This window comes from Pyxicephalus adspersus, chromosome 4 (assembly GCF_032062135.1).
Source record: "Pyxicephalus adspersus chromosome 4, UCB_Pads_2.0, whole genome shotgun sequence".
NCBI lineage: Eukaryota > Metazoa > Chordata > Amphibia > Anura > Pyxicephalidae > Pyxicephalus > Pyxicephalus adspersus.
The window spans coordinates 144,487,475-144,504,217 of record NC_092861.1 but is presented as its reverse complement, the minus strand read 5'-3'; the positions used below and the strand labels follow the sequence as shown (position 1 = coordinate 144,504,217).

General features: G+C 38.1%; 1 protein-coding gene across 1 annotated transcript in view; it reads right to left on the bottom strand.

Annotated features, from left to right (window-relative positions):
- Positions 1–16,743, bottom strand: part of SPATA17 (spermatogenesis associated 17) — a 90,131-nt gene that overhangs the window by 29,104 nt on the left and 44,284 nt on the right. Inside the window, exon 7 of the mRNA XM_072410470.1 lies at positions 564–767. Within this exon, the coding sequence (XP_072266571.1) occupies positions 564–767 (204 nt within the window). The remainder of the gene's footprint in view (positions 1–563; positions 768–16,743) is intronic.

Here is a 16,743-nt window from a genome sequence, read left to right as displayed (position 1 = left end):
GATCTGTTGTGGGATGCAACCTGCTTTAGATAATGTATTCTAGTATATTTTTACATTTACAAACTGACTTGGACTGGAGATCAAGGACTGCAATTAAACTGTGGCTGTATATTGTGATACATAAGTAATTTTGACTTGTTACTGAGAGGTCCACTTAAAAAAAAAAACAAGGAGACAGTATGCTTCCTGAGTAGGTCATAAATGGTGTCCAAAAGGAAGAAGGAGAAATTAGGTCCTATACCTAACCAGTGATCATGCTACCCTGGGATATCACAGTTTGGATGACAAAGCCAAAACCAGTTTTTCTCTAATGATTGCTAGGGTTTTTTTAACTAATGGACAGTTTCTGCCTCTCAAGTTAGTTTACCTGTGAGCTGCAGCTATGGTATTCTTAGCAGGATTTTCGTAAGACCTGAAAGGTATTTCAAGGGTTCCCCCATGTTAAAAAGGTTGATGGAATCTGCTTTGAAGTGTTGTGGCCTCCTCTGACCTAAAACCATCATAACTAATATATACAGCAACAACAGTGGACAAAATATTCTTAATCATTAGTAAATTCATACCTGTGGCTTCTTCTTGTTTATAGGAGGAAGGAGCGATGTTGTCGGAAAGGAAAATGGATGCCGACAGTCTGACCAGTCAACAAAGCCGTCACTGTCATTACTCTTCTTTGGAAGGTCTCGATGGCTCAGTGGTCTGGCTCTCTGTAGCCGGAACTCCATCTCATCAGGATACTGTCTGTATGGTGAGTTAAATACACCCGCCACCTTAAAATAATATAGAATAATAATAAAGAAAATGAATCTCGGGTGAAAAAAGGAGGTTATGAAAATGTGAGAGGAAAGTGTGACTGTATTTTCTGCCCCAGTGAACCGTGTGAACATTATATGGGTGCTGGATCTATGAAATCTTTCCACAGACAAGGATGATGTATGAGATTAATAGCTATGTATTTTTGGAACATGATAGTTCTTGGTGTAAGAGGACAATGTGAAATTTTAAGGATTTTTATCATTGTGCATATTATATGCAACAACTGAATATGGCATTAAAGGATCCGTCTATGGGAAATATAAAATCAGTTAACCCCACTTGTAATGGTCCATCCACAATGGACTTGTGGAAGGACCTTTGATTAGTCCACAATAAATTAAATATTTTAAAGGACATTTGTGAAGAGCACATGTAGGCCAACAATGATTACCCTTGATTTGTCCGGTTGTCTTGTTGATTCAATGGCTTTAATTCTTGCAGACCTAGGACAAGCCTGCAAATCATGTGTTTTGACTTCACTGGCATTATTACTGATCTGGGTTATTCTGGTCTGGAGGATGTAAAAAAATTAGGCTCTTGTTGTGAGAGCATTGGTTCCTGCACTCCTTGTCTTATCATTATTACAGTAGGACAGTCAATATTGCTCATGCTCCATGCTGACCGCACTGCTGCAGTTATGACCTGGCAGAGGCCATGTTGGTTTCTGTGCAGAGAATGCTTATCATACATTCCATCATGGAAACCATACATGACCTAAGTATCTATCACAGAGAGCAGTAATCCCTAGCTGAAGCCATTGGATAGAAATTGGAGTTTTCTTCTGAGGATCAAGGAACTTTGGAAACAAAAACCAACAGTAATGGATTAACCACTTACTATTTTCCTTCATCTACACTGTCTTCCTTTTTTTCAACAAACAACTTCTTTAAAGGAAGAAATCAAATCAGATTTCAGAATATTTTCTTAAGTATTTGAAAAAAAGGAATCTGGTCAGTATGGTCAACAGTGACATTTTTTTCTGGGCAACCCAATTATTGGGCCTGCATGAGGTTGCGGGAGAGGTCAGACACATGATCTGGCTCTTTCTCTTCCTATTTGTTCCCACATTTTTTGGAATAATTGGTGCTCTTCTTGCTTCTGGATTGTAAAACATTTTACCAGTATCAGCAACAGGATAGCTATGGCAAGGCCATACCTCTGCTTTATAAATGGGACCCTTAGTCATTGACATGACCTTTAATGATTGTGAAAATTTTTAATAGGAGAAAAGCAGGGGCCTTCAAGTTAAAAAATCGAAGGTTCTTTCCCTCCCTACATACCTTCCAACTGATACCCCCCTTCCCCCTCCGATCTTTATGTGTCACCCTAGCCATGCCCATTGCTAGAATATTTTCGAAATAAATCAAGGACTCCTTTTGTTGCCAAATAGCATCATATGCTACATCCCCATTCACAATGAAAATAGTAGATACAGATGCAGATAGTTTTGGGACTTTAAAGGCATTCAATCAAGCTCAATATACACAATTATTGGTAAAATGTAAAACATTAATTTATTCAAAACTTAGTAAAAAAAAAACATTTGAATAAATTCATGTTTTAAATTTTACTTATCAATTGTGTGTAATGAACTTGATCGAATGGCTTTAAAGTCTTGAAACTATCTGCATCTGTATCTACTACACTCCTAGAAAATGTAAATGATAGGTCAAATAATATAGAGGAGATTCTGGGTACCCCTGGTTTCTGGGGAGACTTGACCAGCAATAAGGGCGGCTTACAGAGGGCTTAGGAACCAACCTAGGTAAAAAGTTTCCCACACTGTATTTGTATACGTTTATGCATTCTAGTAACAATGTTTATAGGAATCCTCAGAGTGCAGCTCAAAGATACTATAACTTGTATCTGGAATCTAGGCGTTCAGAGTCTGGACATGTTATGTCCTGTGTAATGTATCGTTCACCCCACTGTTTTAATGTAGATGTTTTGTGTATTTGATTATGGTACTTTTGTGTTGGTTACTTGAAAAATTAATAAATATCATTGAAAACAAAAAAAAAAAACTAAAGTCTGGATGTCATGCTGATCCACAGCTATCCACTACTATGCAAATCGGCAACTCTGTCTTTCAGCATCCTTGTGCAGGGTTTGTAAGTCAAAAAGTACCGAATCCAGGGTCTGCCGGGCAACTATTTTCCCATGACAGGTGAGCAAGTGAAACAATTGTATTTTCATCTGCTTGGGGCTCTCTGTAATGTCTGCTGAATATGTTATTGTTATAGGAATAAATAAAAAATAAAATGCTTTTAGGCTGATTAGGGCTTTCCGTTCTGCCCGGTGGAATATGTCAGCGTTAAACGAATGAAGTGCATTTAGGCTGCCCTAATGTGAACTGTCAATGCAGTTACTGTACCATCGGGGTCATTGCCCCCTCATTTCAAAACTGGCTGATATGCAGCGAGTCCCGTTAAACCACCACGAAGAGCCCCACAGGTCGACCGTACGGGGCAAAGTATGGCAGACGGCCGTCTGCTTGCCGTTCCACATTAACATTTGCGAACCATTTTATCCGCAACAAATAAAAAGAGAAAGTGTTCACAAAACTTCTTCGAATCCGTCATCTCTATTATTTTCTTTTGACACTAATCCTGTGGGAACCGGACGCATTACTCAGGCCCAACACATCCTTTATTTTTTTTTTTTTTACTTATGAGGCCCCTGCTAGTGACATGTGCTGTCTGGGACTTCATTTTCTCCTGCAATTTTCTGAAGTGACAAACACTATGGGGAAATCTGGGCTAACTGTTAAAAAAACCTACAGCTCGGTTATTCGCGGCACTGTCATGCTAACCTGAAGCTCAATAAGTAGCAGGAAGTCTCGGGAGGGGATCCCTGCTAATAGCTTTTCACTGACCTTCCTCCATCAGGCCCCGCCGTTGACTGCTGGCCCTGTGGTGAATATGGTAAATGAGGTGTGAAACTGCTGTTTTTTTTTTTAAGGGGCCATATTTCTGACATGTCAGAAAATGAGCTACACATTAGATACACTTTTTTTTTAGTTTTTTTTTCACAAAAAAATCCCTTTTCCTCAAGTAAAAAGCAAGCATACGTTCCATCATGGAAGCCATGCATGACCTGGGATGTAAATTGCACCAGGTCATGCATACTGGCAAACAATTCATATGTTCAGTTGTTCTGCATGCCTACATTAATGTTTTAGACCATTTAACATTTGAGGTTTTTTACTACTAGGCATATAAAAGTAGGGAAGACGATCCATGTGATGAAAGGGTGATATAAATACAGAATAACATTGTTTTTTTTTTAATATTTAAGTTGACTTGAACACAAAAAGGTTATAGGGAAAGTGTGGACATGGTAATTGTGCCTAAGCAGTATGCTCCAAAATCTACATTTTTTTTATTCCTCCTAAAAAAAAGCAGTGCCATTTCTGTGCTTTGGGACTTATAGTTGTATATGTTCAGTGTGATCATCTAAGGCAGCCCTTTTCAACCTTTTTACATGGAGGAACCCTTGAAATAACTTTCAGGTCTTCAGGGATCCCTGGCTATAATTACTATATACACAGCTCACAGTACATTAGTGTGATGGTCAGTGGGAAGAATTCCTCTAACATTACTGGCCATTAGGAAGAATGTCACCCTTACAGATAGCCAAAAAGATTAGTGGGGTCACTAAAACTGACCTGAGAGAAGGAGTCCTAGTTTCCATGGAACCCTAGTTGAGAAACACAAATCTACGGCAATGCTGCTTCTGACTGCAGGTCTATTGACGTCATCACTGATATGCTGTTCTCTTTGCTGGAGCAAAGGTTTTACCTGAAGACGTGTAATGCCAAGATCTCCCTTCTGCTTCTTCATTCGTGCTATGATTCTGTGTTTCCTTTACCTTTCCAGCTACTTCCTAAACTTTACTACACCGGACATCATCATTGGCATTAGTGGAAGGGGGAGTTCTGACACGAGAAAGCAAAGTCCTGCTCCTTTATCAAGACTGCTACCTACACCCAGTGCAGAACAGGCCATCGTAAGCTAATAATTCATGAAAAAATCAACTGCGGGGAACCATTGGTGACTAGATTTTTACTCTCTACTTGCTTTTTTTATCTGACTGTATTTACATAGCTGCAACCATTTACAAAGCTGTTTGCATAGTACACAGCTCCATTCACATCAGTTTATGTCCAACCAGAAGACTAATGTTCTATCTCATATACAAATTAGAACCAGTTAGTGTCACTCTCATTCTTTAAAACAAACACTACGCCACCTTACTTTTTCTTCCAAATGGAGAAAAAACTTTTTACTTCACATCTTTGTGTTGGGGCTTACATGGAGTTCACTTTATAGGGGAAACTTGGTGTGATCACTATAAGAAAAAAAAAAGCATGAAGGAGAGCTGTGAATGAAATATTTCTTAGATCAGGGACTGCTGAATCAACACTGACCATTGCACTTTATCATAATTATCAGGGCATAGTACTGCCAAGGGATTTATAAAAATCCCACTCAGCAAATAACTGCCCTGCTGTTAGGAGACAGTCAGAGTGTTAACACGGTGTCAGAGTTCGGCGTTTACTGCGCTATTCAGTATTCCATTACTCTTGCAGGGGATGAAGGGGAAACATGATCGCTTCTCAGCTTCCATGCCTATAATTGCACGGAAGCACTTTAACGTGAAGATAAACTGCCGAGATGTTTTCTTTAGGCAGAAAACAAGCATCTTCACAGCAACAGAGATCAGACAGGATGGTCTGGGTTAGGTCTTTACTAAATGTTCATGGAAAATGGATTGAACGGCAAAGCACAGGAAATCAGAGGTGCAGTACATAGCGACCGATCATATTCAATCTTTCAGTGTCCTTGTGCTGATTGCAAAATAAAAGGTATGATCTGATTTGCTGCTTCTGGAACACTTTAATTTTTATATTTATACATTTCTGGAAGGACAGTCAAAAAAGGCTGAAGCTGTTGAACAAAAGTTCTTTCTAAACGAGAGGATTGGCCAATCAGAACTCAGATGACCAAATGCTGTACTTAGTCATGTGACTGGCTAATACTTTTATATTTTCCATCCAAGGTCTTAGGCTTCTGTTGCATGCTTCCTGTGATGTCAGTCCTTATTCAGGACTTGTACAGAATAAAGCAAAATATCCTTGAAGCAAATGGACAATAGATTAATAGTTCTTCTCTATTCCTGTTCTGACTGGGATTTGAACCACTCAGCATTATATTCAAAATAAAAAAAAAGTTTTGGCTTTAGATAGACCATAACCATTGGCTCACATGGCCAACAGTGGGCTTATGTGAAGAACTGACTTGGGTCCCACCTGGCTTAATTGACTTGGGGCCCCTGTGGGGACCCCCATTGGTTGGGGAGGGTCCAGGGCCCTCATGCAATAGCCCACTTTGCACCTCCCTATGTCCGCTCCTGACACTTACACCACCCGCCAGCAGGTGGAGCTCTATATTCTGTAGTGTTACTTTCCATTAGGCTGCTGCCTATACCTGAATGTCTCAGAGTATGGACACACACCCCTCCCGTCCTGCTAGTACAGATAGCAACAAAGTGGAAAAAAAACTGACATGTCTCCCAGAAAGGATGTGCTAGGCTTTCCTATTAGAAACTTTGGCATGTTCTACAAACGCAGGTGGAACTCTATTTTCTATGAAGTGTATTTCCTCCAAACTACTTCCTATACCTGAATGGGGTCAGAGGAAAAAAAAACACCCCTTCCTGCTTGCTAGAACAGACAGCAACATCCTAAGTGCAACAAAACAGACATGTCTTTCAGAAATGTAGTGCTGGGCTTTCTTAATAAATATAAAACCTGGTGGAGGTTTATTTTCTCTTAAGACTTCCTCCAAACTGTTTTTTATACCTCATACCTCATTATGGCTCAGAGGAAGGACACCCACCTCTCCCTCTCCACTAGCACAGACAGCAACATCCTAAAACCGCCATGTCTTATAGATAGTGCTAGGCTTTACAGTGAATACAGTGAATGAGTACACTCTATTGTTAATAGGTACTTGTGATGTAAAGATGCTAAACTCATATTTAAAAATAAAATCAAATGACACAAATTTACAAACTTGTAAACAATACGTGCAATGAAATTGACCCATTGTTTCTCTAGTTCCTGGTTTATGTTGTCATTAGATTGTAAGCTCCTCTGTGGCAGGGATTGCAGTAACGCTGCTATGCAAATGACATCCATACAACTTTTTTTTTTAGTGACGTGTTGGGTGAAACATAAGCTACAAACACACCGGTATCATTAACCCGCTTAGACATGTGGGGAACTGCACCTATCTAGCTGGCTCTATACCAAAAGCAGATCTTTTATTATTGCCACTGTGATTTATGTCTTCTAGTTCTCAGCCAACTGCAACAGTGAACTGCTGACAAGCAGAGAAGTGTGAATGCTGGCCAGCACAGCTTTAAAGGTGCAGTCAGTGCTTCTTCTATGCATAGGACCAGTCTGCTAAGATTTCATGTATTTACTGTTTACTGCAGTGTGAGCCCCCTAGTGGCTGAATGCATTTTAGCAGCATGACACAGATCACTGCAGTGCCAATATGATATATTTACTGCAAGAAAGTTCCAAAGTAATGCCTGGGAAGTAGGGTGCAGTGCCAAGGCATAAAACTGACTTTTTTAGAATCTCTAAAAGTGTGGCTTGCCTTGTCTGGCTATCTCTAAAAAAATGTAAGTGAAACTGGAGAAAGACTGGTGTACAGAAGCTTCTGAGAGGCATTACAAGACTCTCGGCATCTTTAATAACAATGACTACTTGCAGGCTTCATAATAATGAATTGCACAGCCCAGTGGAGGTTTAACAAAGCAAACAAGAGCCAATAATAATAGTTATTAGTAGAATATGTAAATAGAACAGGTAGAACCGGAAGTAGAGAAATCTTCAGGATGGACACAGGCTGCAGTAAAGCATTGTTTTTCATTAGGGCCCATTTATACCTTTGAGGGCAGTAATAAATGAAATAACTCAAGCTTTACATCAACATAAGTTAACATACATTTCTACACTATTTATTTTGAAAGTGGTCATTGCAGCTCACCACAACATATGGTAATATTGTACTGTACTACCGTGTGTTGTGGTGCAGTGCTGAAAACGGCGCACATCTCTTTTTGTGGTATTTTGGTGCATTGTTAACCCATTTATTTAAACACCGAACAATATTGCATGAAAAACATGTGTTAATACAATGCATCAGACACTGAGGTCTGAATGGGCCATTAGAGTAGTGAAAGGCTGAAATCTCCATCAGTTTTTATTGCTGCCTATATTCATGTTGAAAACTTTGTTTTGCTTTTTGTCCAAGTTAAACAATATTATCCAAATCTCCCCAGCATCACCTCAGATAGCAATAGGAACCTGTTAGATCCACACTCAAGTGTGTTGATAACTAAATTGAAGAGATGCACTTTAAAGTGGAGCTTTCACCCAATAGGAAGGTTTGCCTAACCTGGTAGAGCTCGCTTTCTCTTCCCTAATCACCCTGTATATGTAGGAAAAAATGTTCCTGTAAAGGGTAAATTTAGAAATATACCTACCTTATCCCTGACTTATGCCTGTGCTGCATAGGTCATGTCATTGTCCTTCCAGGTACAGTCCTGAGAAATGCAAGACAGGTGTAATTCTTCATGAAGATTCTCTTCCAATGGACTGAAGAGTCTTCTTATCATAGTGTTCCATTCTATAGGATTCTAAGGGCTCTAATTATATACCAGGGAATCAGATATTTCCTGAAAAATTCCCGCTTGGGAATTTTCCAGAATCTTCCCGGTCCAGGGAATGTTGGAGGGAATGTCAGAATCCCTGTTTTATCAATAGAGCCCCATGTGGCAGGACAGTGACATCACACCCAGCAATGCAGAAGACAGGGGTATGGTAAGTATAATTCTAACTGAACCATTTACAGGTACTCTTTACAACCTTAATATAGTAGGTGATTTGAGAAGGGAAGGGGGCCCAGCCAATGCAAGAGCAATGTACATTTTAGTGGAAGGGCCACTTAAATTTTGCAATGTACCCAATCTGGAATCAATTCAGAAAATGGCGTTACTCTGGCTTATTTAGAATAAAATACAAAAAAAGATAATAGGGCAAATGCCAGGCATCACAGGCAGCTCCCTTTTAATACAAGTCTATCAGGATTAAAAAAAGAATTTTACAAAAATGTATTAAAGGTGTTTACATGCAGCTTTTCCACAAAGCCTGAAATTGAATTGCTTCTGCTTTTGGCTGGGCACCAGTTTACAGCTCCCGGTATCGCGGCAGCAATAGGCAAGTAAAGCTTAATCTTACCAGCAAACAGTGGAGAATTAAAAGTTTGACCTAAAACAAGCTGCGAAGAAAATATTATGCTTAGCTGTCAGGGCAATAGATGGGAAGTGCAGGGACTGCTCTGCAGGTCTTGTCTATTAGGACTGAATCTATATCAGGATGTTTCAGGGAACATTGTGTCCTGTATTCTATTTTAATATTTGGCTTTCCTCCCGTTACATCAGGCTAAAGCACTGTGCAGAAACTTTGTTAGCTGCTACTTTGTATACACGAAAAAAAAAATCAGCTAGGTAACTGAAATGTCTTGCTTGTTACAATGCCTCATGGGGACAATTGGCTGTACTTATCAATTACTGAAAATATGAGGAGCAAATCCATCTTGGGGGGGATAGGACATTCAGCAATAAAGAGGATCAAACAGGACCAAGGGCTGCAGCCAATGAGTATGTGATGAAAAAAGGTGTGGGTTAGGGTGGGTTGTCGACCCATTGAGACCATTCCAACCTTTTTCCTGGCCTAGTGAACACACAAGTATTACAGTAGATGTAAACCCGTATGATAATTTGATTGCTAAAACACTGCATATTATACTCACCATGTTTTTTTTTTTTCACTCTTTTTTCCACATCTGCCACTGATCTCTTCCAGTCATTTCTAGATACTTTTACAGGAACATGTACCAGTGTCAAGTGCACATACCTGCTCTGTACCAGCTTTCTGATAGTGACAATGATAGATTATATCAGCAACGTGGAGAGCAGCAATTCTCAACCAGAGTTCCATGGAACACAGATTTCATCCAGAGGTTGCTAGGGGTTCCTTGAGCCATGAACTATTCATGCTTCTCAGGTCAGTTTAACTAACACCAATAAACTTTTTTGTTGTAAGGATGGCAGCCCTCCCAATGGCCAGCAATCTAAGAGGCATTCTTCCCACGACCCCCTTGAATATAGTAATTATAAAAGGGGTTCTCTGAGGACCTGAAAGGTATTTCAAAAGTTCCCCCATGTTAAAAAGATAACACTGGTGTAGAGATATGGCCGTTTGTAGTCTCCACTGGTGGCGCATGTGACAAGGTGACAATGCAGATCTACAACTGAGCATACAGGTGTTATTCTATAATAGGAAATGCTCGAAAAATGCTTTCAGAGCAGAATCATCAGTTATTCTTCAAAAGCCCAACTCCACTACTATATCCACAACTCATCGTATATTAGTGTGGTGGACAAAAAGAATAATGCTTCCTACATTGCTGGCCATTGGGAAGGCTGCCACAGCCAAAAAGATCATTGGTGTCAATGGTAATTGACTTGGGAGGAAAAAATTACTCAAGGAACCCCCAGCAACTTCTAGAGGAACTCCAGAGAAACACTGCTCTACAGTATGTTGATACAGGACAGAATTTTCTTGTGGTTGTGGATAAAGAAATCGAAGTGTAAGATTTTGCACACTCGTTGTTTTAATGCAGCTTGAACAGTGGTGGACACAGCCAATAGTGGGTCAGTGTGCAAAGCTGATTTGGGGCCCCTGTACTGAACTGACCTGGGGTACCTGTTGGCTAAGGAGGCCCTTGTGTAGGAGCACACTTTGCACTTTACTATGTCGGCACTTGACCTAGAGTTTGTTTGGCTGATTAAGTCCAAAAGTTCAGTTGTGCTTTTAACATAAAAATCTAATATAAGGGAGTTTATTGATTGGATTTAAATCTACTTTACCCTTTTACAACGGTATGGTGTGCTGTGCTATTCTTGTTTAATGGCCCCAAACCAACCTCTCAGGACATGAATGTCTATCTAATAACTAAAATTATATATATATATATATATATATATATATATATATAACAAACTAAAATCTATCAATTATCTCATGCTATTCTTTTCACTTTGAAATAAAATACTGTACTGTATCTTACTGAAAGCTGTGATAGAATAATCCTATATCTACCACATAAATTACTTAAATATAAATTTATGAAATAAATATAAATGCAATGAAAAAAAATAAGATAATTTACAATCATACATTAAATTTATGTCTAAAAAGAAAAAAAAACTAAAACTTTATGTTCCCTTGAGAAATATATTTATTTTTGTATTCATTCTAAATACTGAAAAAAAATTATATAGCTATTTCAACATTCCCTATCCATAGGTGAATATATATAGTGTAAAATGTTTATTTTTGTTTTAATAAAAAGACATAAAAATACCAATAATATTAATAAAGATTAATTAAAATATATCTCTCAAGTATTAAAAAGCATTTAAGAAAGGAAAACTGGTTAGGTAAATTGGCCCCAACAAGATAATTAACGATCATTGCCCAAATTATTATTTTAAGAAGCCATCATGTAAAAAGTGTAACTCAGGGTTTTTAATCATCATTTTATTTTAAGGTACAAAATTAATTGAGGTAACTTTTTGATGGATAACTTTTTGGCAGTATGGGATTTTTTCTCATTTATTTTCTCCTGTAATCAGTGTTCTTCCTAAAAATAGTGGACGTGAAATATCCTTGGTGTGGCTGGCAACAAAGCTCGGCCCTATTCCCTGATGGCTTGACTGGAAACATTATTAATCATGAGTTTGAGGTTTGGGAAAAACTTGTGATTCTCTTTGTCTCGGGGGTAGGAAAGGCCAGCGGAGCTACTAAGGTCACGTTCCCAATCTGTGTGGTAAGATATGAATGTGCCATAATCACCACTTAGGCGATGACTTTCACTGTATCATGAGTGGAGAAGCGGTAAGAGGTTTAAGGAGGCGGCAGACATGTGGCACATACAATGATCGAGTAGCTCACAAATAACCTTTTGTAAAGATGTTCTGACCTTCCGTATGATTATTCCCCACTGTCGCTATTATACATAGTCTGGAAGCAGACAAAAAAGGGACTCTAACCTACTTCAAAATGTCCCCAAACAAAACAGATACTAATTCTAATTCTAGTAGTGACCGTGGCGAGGAAGAGACATTACGAAAACAAGAGAGGTGTATGCAAAATGAAAAAAAAACATTTGTAAGCAACATAAAACTAAAAACTATGAACTAAAGTTATAAGAGAGGAAAATATAAAAAGTAACAATTATATATAAATATAAAATAAAGGTAATTAAAAAAGTAACACTTAAGAAAGGTGGAAATAATAACTAAAGTTATAAAATGCTGCAGCCCAGCCAGGTGCCTACCATGTGATGTCCATCAGAATTGTGAGTGTTAAAAGGTAGAAATAACCAAGCACAACTGTGAAAAAGGATTGTAACTGGATTGTAAAAGGGACTCCAATATTTAAAACTGCTATGCAAACTCAAACGCAAATTTACTAAAGATCTTCAAGGTTAGAGAAAATAGACCATAATTGAGAAATAGGTGATCAAAAAAACCTGGATTGGATTTGTTAAAAAAGTTTTTGACAAAACTTTGAAACCATTTTCTGTGTCATAGCAGACCACAGGGTGAATTGTTGGCCAATGAAAGAGCAGATGTGTTATTAGACTTACATGAACACGCTTACATGACACACAAATTTGTTAGTATTAAATCCAAATTCTCACTATGGGCCTGATTTATTAAAGCTTGCCAAGACTGGAGAGGATACACTTTTATCAGTGAAGCTGAGTGATCCAGCAAACCTGGAATGAACTTCTTCAATGTTTTTTGCTATTTGCTAGCAAATGTTTTGAATCCTGCACTGGATCCATTCCAGGTTTGGATTACCCAGCTTTACTGATGAAAGTGTATCCTCTCCAGCCATGGGGAGCTTTAATAAATCAGGCCCAATGTTTCTTCTGCTAACAACTATAATCTTTTGCATGTAGACCTGCACAATTATAGTCATTTAAGAAACAACATTCTAATTTCTGAGCCATCATGGTGATCCTTTTTCCTTATAATCATTGTACACACAGAAAAGATGAAAAAATAAAATAATACAAGCTGAATGTAATTACCAATAAAGAGATATATTTATTTATAGAAGTAGATGGAAGTAGAAGATGGAAGTGTGTAAGTACATCTAAAAATAGAATAATAAATAATTTTAAATATTTTATCTTTTAACATTTTGCTATTTAAGTTATTTTTGATTTTTAATATTTTTTATTATTGGTTGTATTTAGTTATTATTGAACATTTATGTCTGTATATATATATATATATATATAAAATATATATATATATATATATATATATATATATACATATATTTATGTGTGTGTGTTTTTATGTGTATTTATACACATGTGCATGCACAGTATGACTGCAATTATAAGCAATTACTTAATTGTTTAACAGCTCGCATGTTTTTCTTATGTCTGTAGTATTCTTTCAGATTGGAGTAAATATTAACCTATCTAATTATGAACCTAATGAATGTTGCATGTATTATGCAGATGTAATTTTTAATTATACATCCTTTATGCACTCGTTTAATTTTGATGATGAAGAAATCACACCATAAGCTGATCTCTGAAAATATAAACAGTTTTTCCATGCCGCATACATTTATTTCTCCACACATTGCAAATATCTTATGTGTGGTGTGAGCCAGTAGGTGGAGCAGACAACATTATTTACAGATTTGAGAAATGTTTTAGCTTGGTTAAAACAATAACCTATAGTAAAGAAGTGATTTACTGTTTGAAGTATTCATTCTTGGTGTCTCAGGCTTTAATTATTACCTGCAGCATATGGATTTAGACCTCCCAGCATATAGGCATGTCTCAATTAGAAAATGAGCAAGAAATCTTAAACATATTACTATACAGCAGAGGCAGAATGAGTTTAAAAAGCTATACAACAATAAGATTGTAGTTTGCATTAGAAAGATCCTTAAAAATCTGTAAAATAGAATAGCCTTTTAAATCAGGCCCAATGTCTGTGAAAAGCCCACTTCTGGATCACTTTACAATTCTCATATGCCCCCCACTCTGTCTTTTTCCTTTATTACAGCGGCCACCAAATACCAGGTGCCAACTGGAATTGTAGCCGGGGCCAAGAGGGAGTATTGACATCATTCTGTCCGCCATAAGACAGTATACATGGCTAACATTGGCTGCCAGGCCTGAAAACTATTTCATGGGGTGAAGATTGAGGAAGGAGTTGTGGAGGATTGCTGGACAGGTGAGCATTCGTAGATGCTGATTTGCAAATTATACAAAAGTTGAGAAGGATGGAAGTCAAGTAATGGTGCAACAGAGGTCTTCCTCTGTCATGTTGGGTGTCCTGTTAAGGGTAAAAGACAATGGGCCTGATTTATTAAAACTCTCCAAGGCTGGAGAAGATACACTTTCTTCAGTGAAACTGGGTGATCCAGCAAACCTGGAATGCATCTGCTCTAAGATTCAAATCTTTTGCTAACAAATTGTAAATGACTTTGAAGAAATCTGTTCCAGGTTAGCTGAATCACCCAACTTCACTGCTGAAAGTGTATCCTCTCCAGCCTTGGAGAGCTTTAATAAATCAGGCCTAAAATACTTACAGGGTGTCACACCACTTGTTACACATAAGAGGATTAGCTTTTGAATGAAGATTACTGGATATTCTACAATTGAGTGAGAACTTGCAAGCCAAGCTGGTGTACACGAAAGCTCCCTTAACAGAGGTCAAAAAAGTCAAAGAAAAATATCTGCACACCCTCCTTCCCTAATTAACTGCCCAATTGAAAATTCTTATTTACTGTGTGTAGATGGATTAAAAAAATAGATAATAAGAGTAGCATATGTGAAATACTGAATTCTCTATTTACTTCCAGTACAGATGATGTCAAGAAAAAATGGTGCAAGTACTCTAAACGTTTCAGATCCAGTAGGTCGAGGAACCCCCTGGCATATTACAAACCAGGAAAATTATTTGAGCACGATTAAGTATGTCTTCTATTACTCATCTGTTTACCTTAGCAGTGCCGGGCCTATGTTACAGTGGGCCCAGCACAAACCAAACCCATAATAAATGAAAAGGCCCTTGTGCAACTTCACAATATGCATAAATTGTAGATATGCCCATGCCTATTGACCTGGCTAGAGGTGGAATAGTGGAAAAATTCTCATTAGAAATAGAGAACATTGGGATGTGTAATACTGGGATGTGTTTTTTAATGCATGATATTCTTCATTTCTGAAGTGAAAGAATGTTCCTCGTGTTGATGATGAAACCCTACATCTACCTACTTAGTGGTCAGTACAGTAACTGCTGTGAACAATAAACCCATCAAAGGAATTGACAGATTTGCTCTGAGCAGAATCCAGAACTGAGCTCCTGTTTTCATGCATGTCTTTCTCCTCCAGGGAATTGTACAATTCTCCTTTGTGCAGCTACTGTACTGTCCCCAATTACAAGGACTCATTATGAATAAAGGAGATTTAATGAGACTGGTAAAGGCCCTAGGATTTGTAGGAAACACTTTGCAAGTTTACATCTGAATTCTGCTTCTTGACTGGAGTGCTTTTTTAATTCTCAGACCTAAAGTAAAGCAAAGGAAGATGGCATCTGGCCCACAGGCTGTCTTCATTTACCCGAACAATGGAAGTTGTTAATTTGTACAGTACTGAATTGCCATGGGATGTATAAAATGGGAACAGAGTGTCAGGTATATCATTCCCATGAAGTACATATTGACAGCGGCACATTAGCATAATTAATTATGTGCAAACCTTCAACAAACATATGCTGCTAAACAAGCAATACTGATGACACTAAAAGATGTAAAAAGCAAAATAAATAATTGTCCTTAAGGTGTACTACTCAAAATCCATCATAAACTAACTTTACCAGCTAACAGGAGGCACTACAACATCTAAACATTTATATTGTCAGTGCCAGTACATTTTAGGATGATAATATTAGAATTCGCCCCAGATAAGATGGGAATACAGTCAAGGGTTAAATTATGATTAGAGAAAAGGTTAAGCATTAAGAATCAGCTAGGGGGATTTTACTGATTGGAATAAGTGTTTACTTGTTAGGTTGGGGCTTAATTTTAAAGCCCAATTCCAGAGAAAATGTTTGTGAATAAAGCAAAGAAGGATAGGAATGTCTTCCTGTGAGCTAAGGGCATCAAAGTTCCACTGCCAGCCAAGGATTCTCAGCCAGAATGCAGCGAGAGGTGCCACTATTCTACAAGGAACTGCCCAATGCCAAGGAAGGTTAGAGACAATTAAAGAGAGGAAGGCATGAGCTTGGGTTGGAATTTAGGTTTTAGTATTCAAAATTAGGTAAAATTTCACGTTTTAATGTTAAAGGGAGGCTAGGTCTTTGGGTCTCATTTTAAATGCAAGTTGGTTTTAATGTAATTGGTTAATAATCGGGAAAACAGAATTAGGCTCTGATTTGGCCATACCATGCATACACATGTATGAAGCACTGTGGTGTCTACTTTACAAATGCACATCAAGCCCTGCTGACCTTGGGAGCTACTGGAGTAATACAGGATACAGGAAAGCAGTGCAGAGTATTGTGACCTTTCAAAATTTGTATTTACTGGGTTGGGATCCAATAAATCTTCCCTTCAGTACACAGCTCTAAAGGCTTCTCTCCTGTACAGAAATCAGTTATTTCACTGAACACTGTAAGTTTCTTCCAGCGTGCGTTAAAGCTGTAGAAATTCAGGGGGAGCCCGCCTTATTTCCAGGACATCCAGCA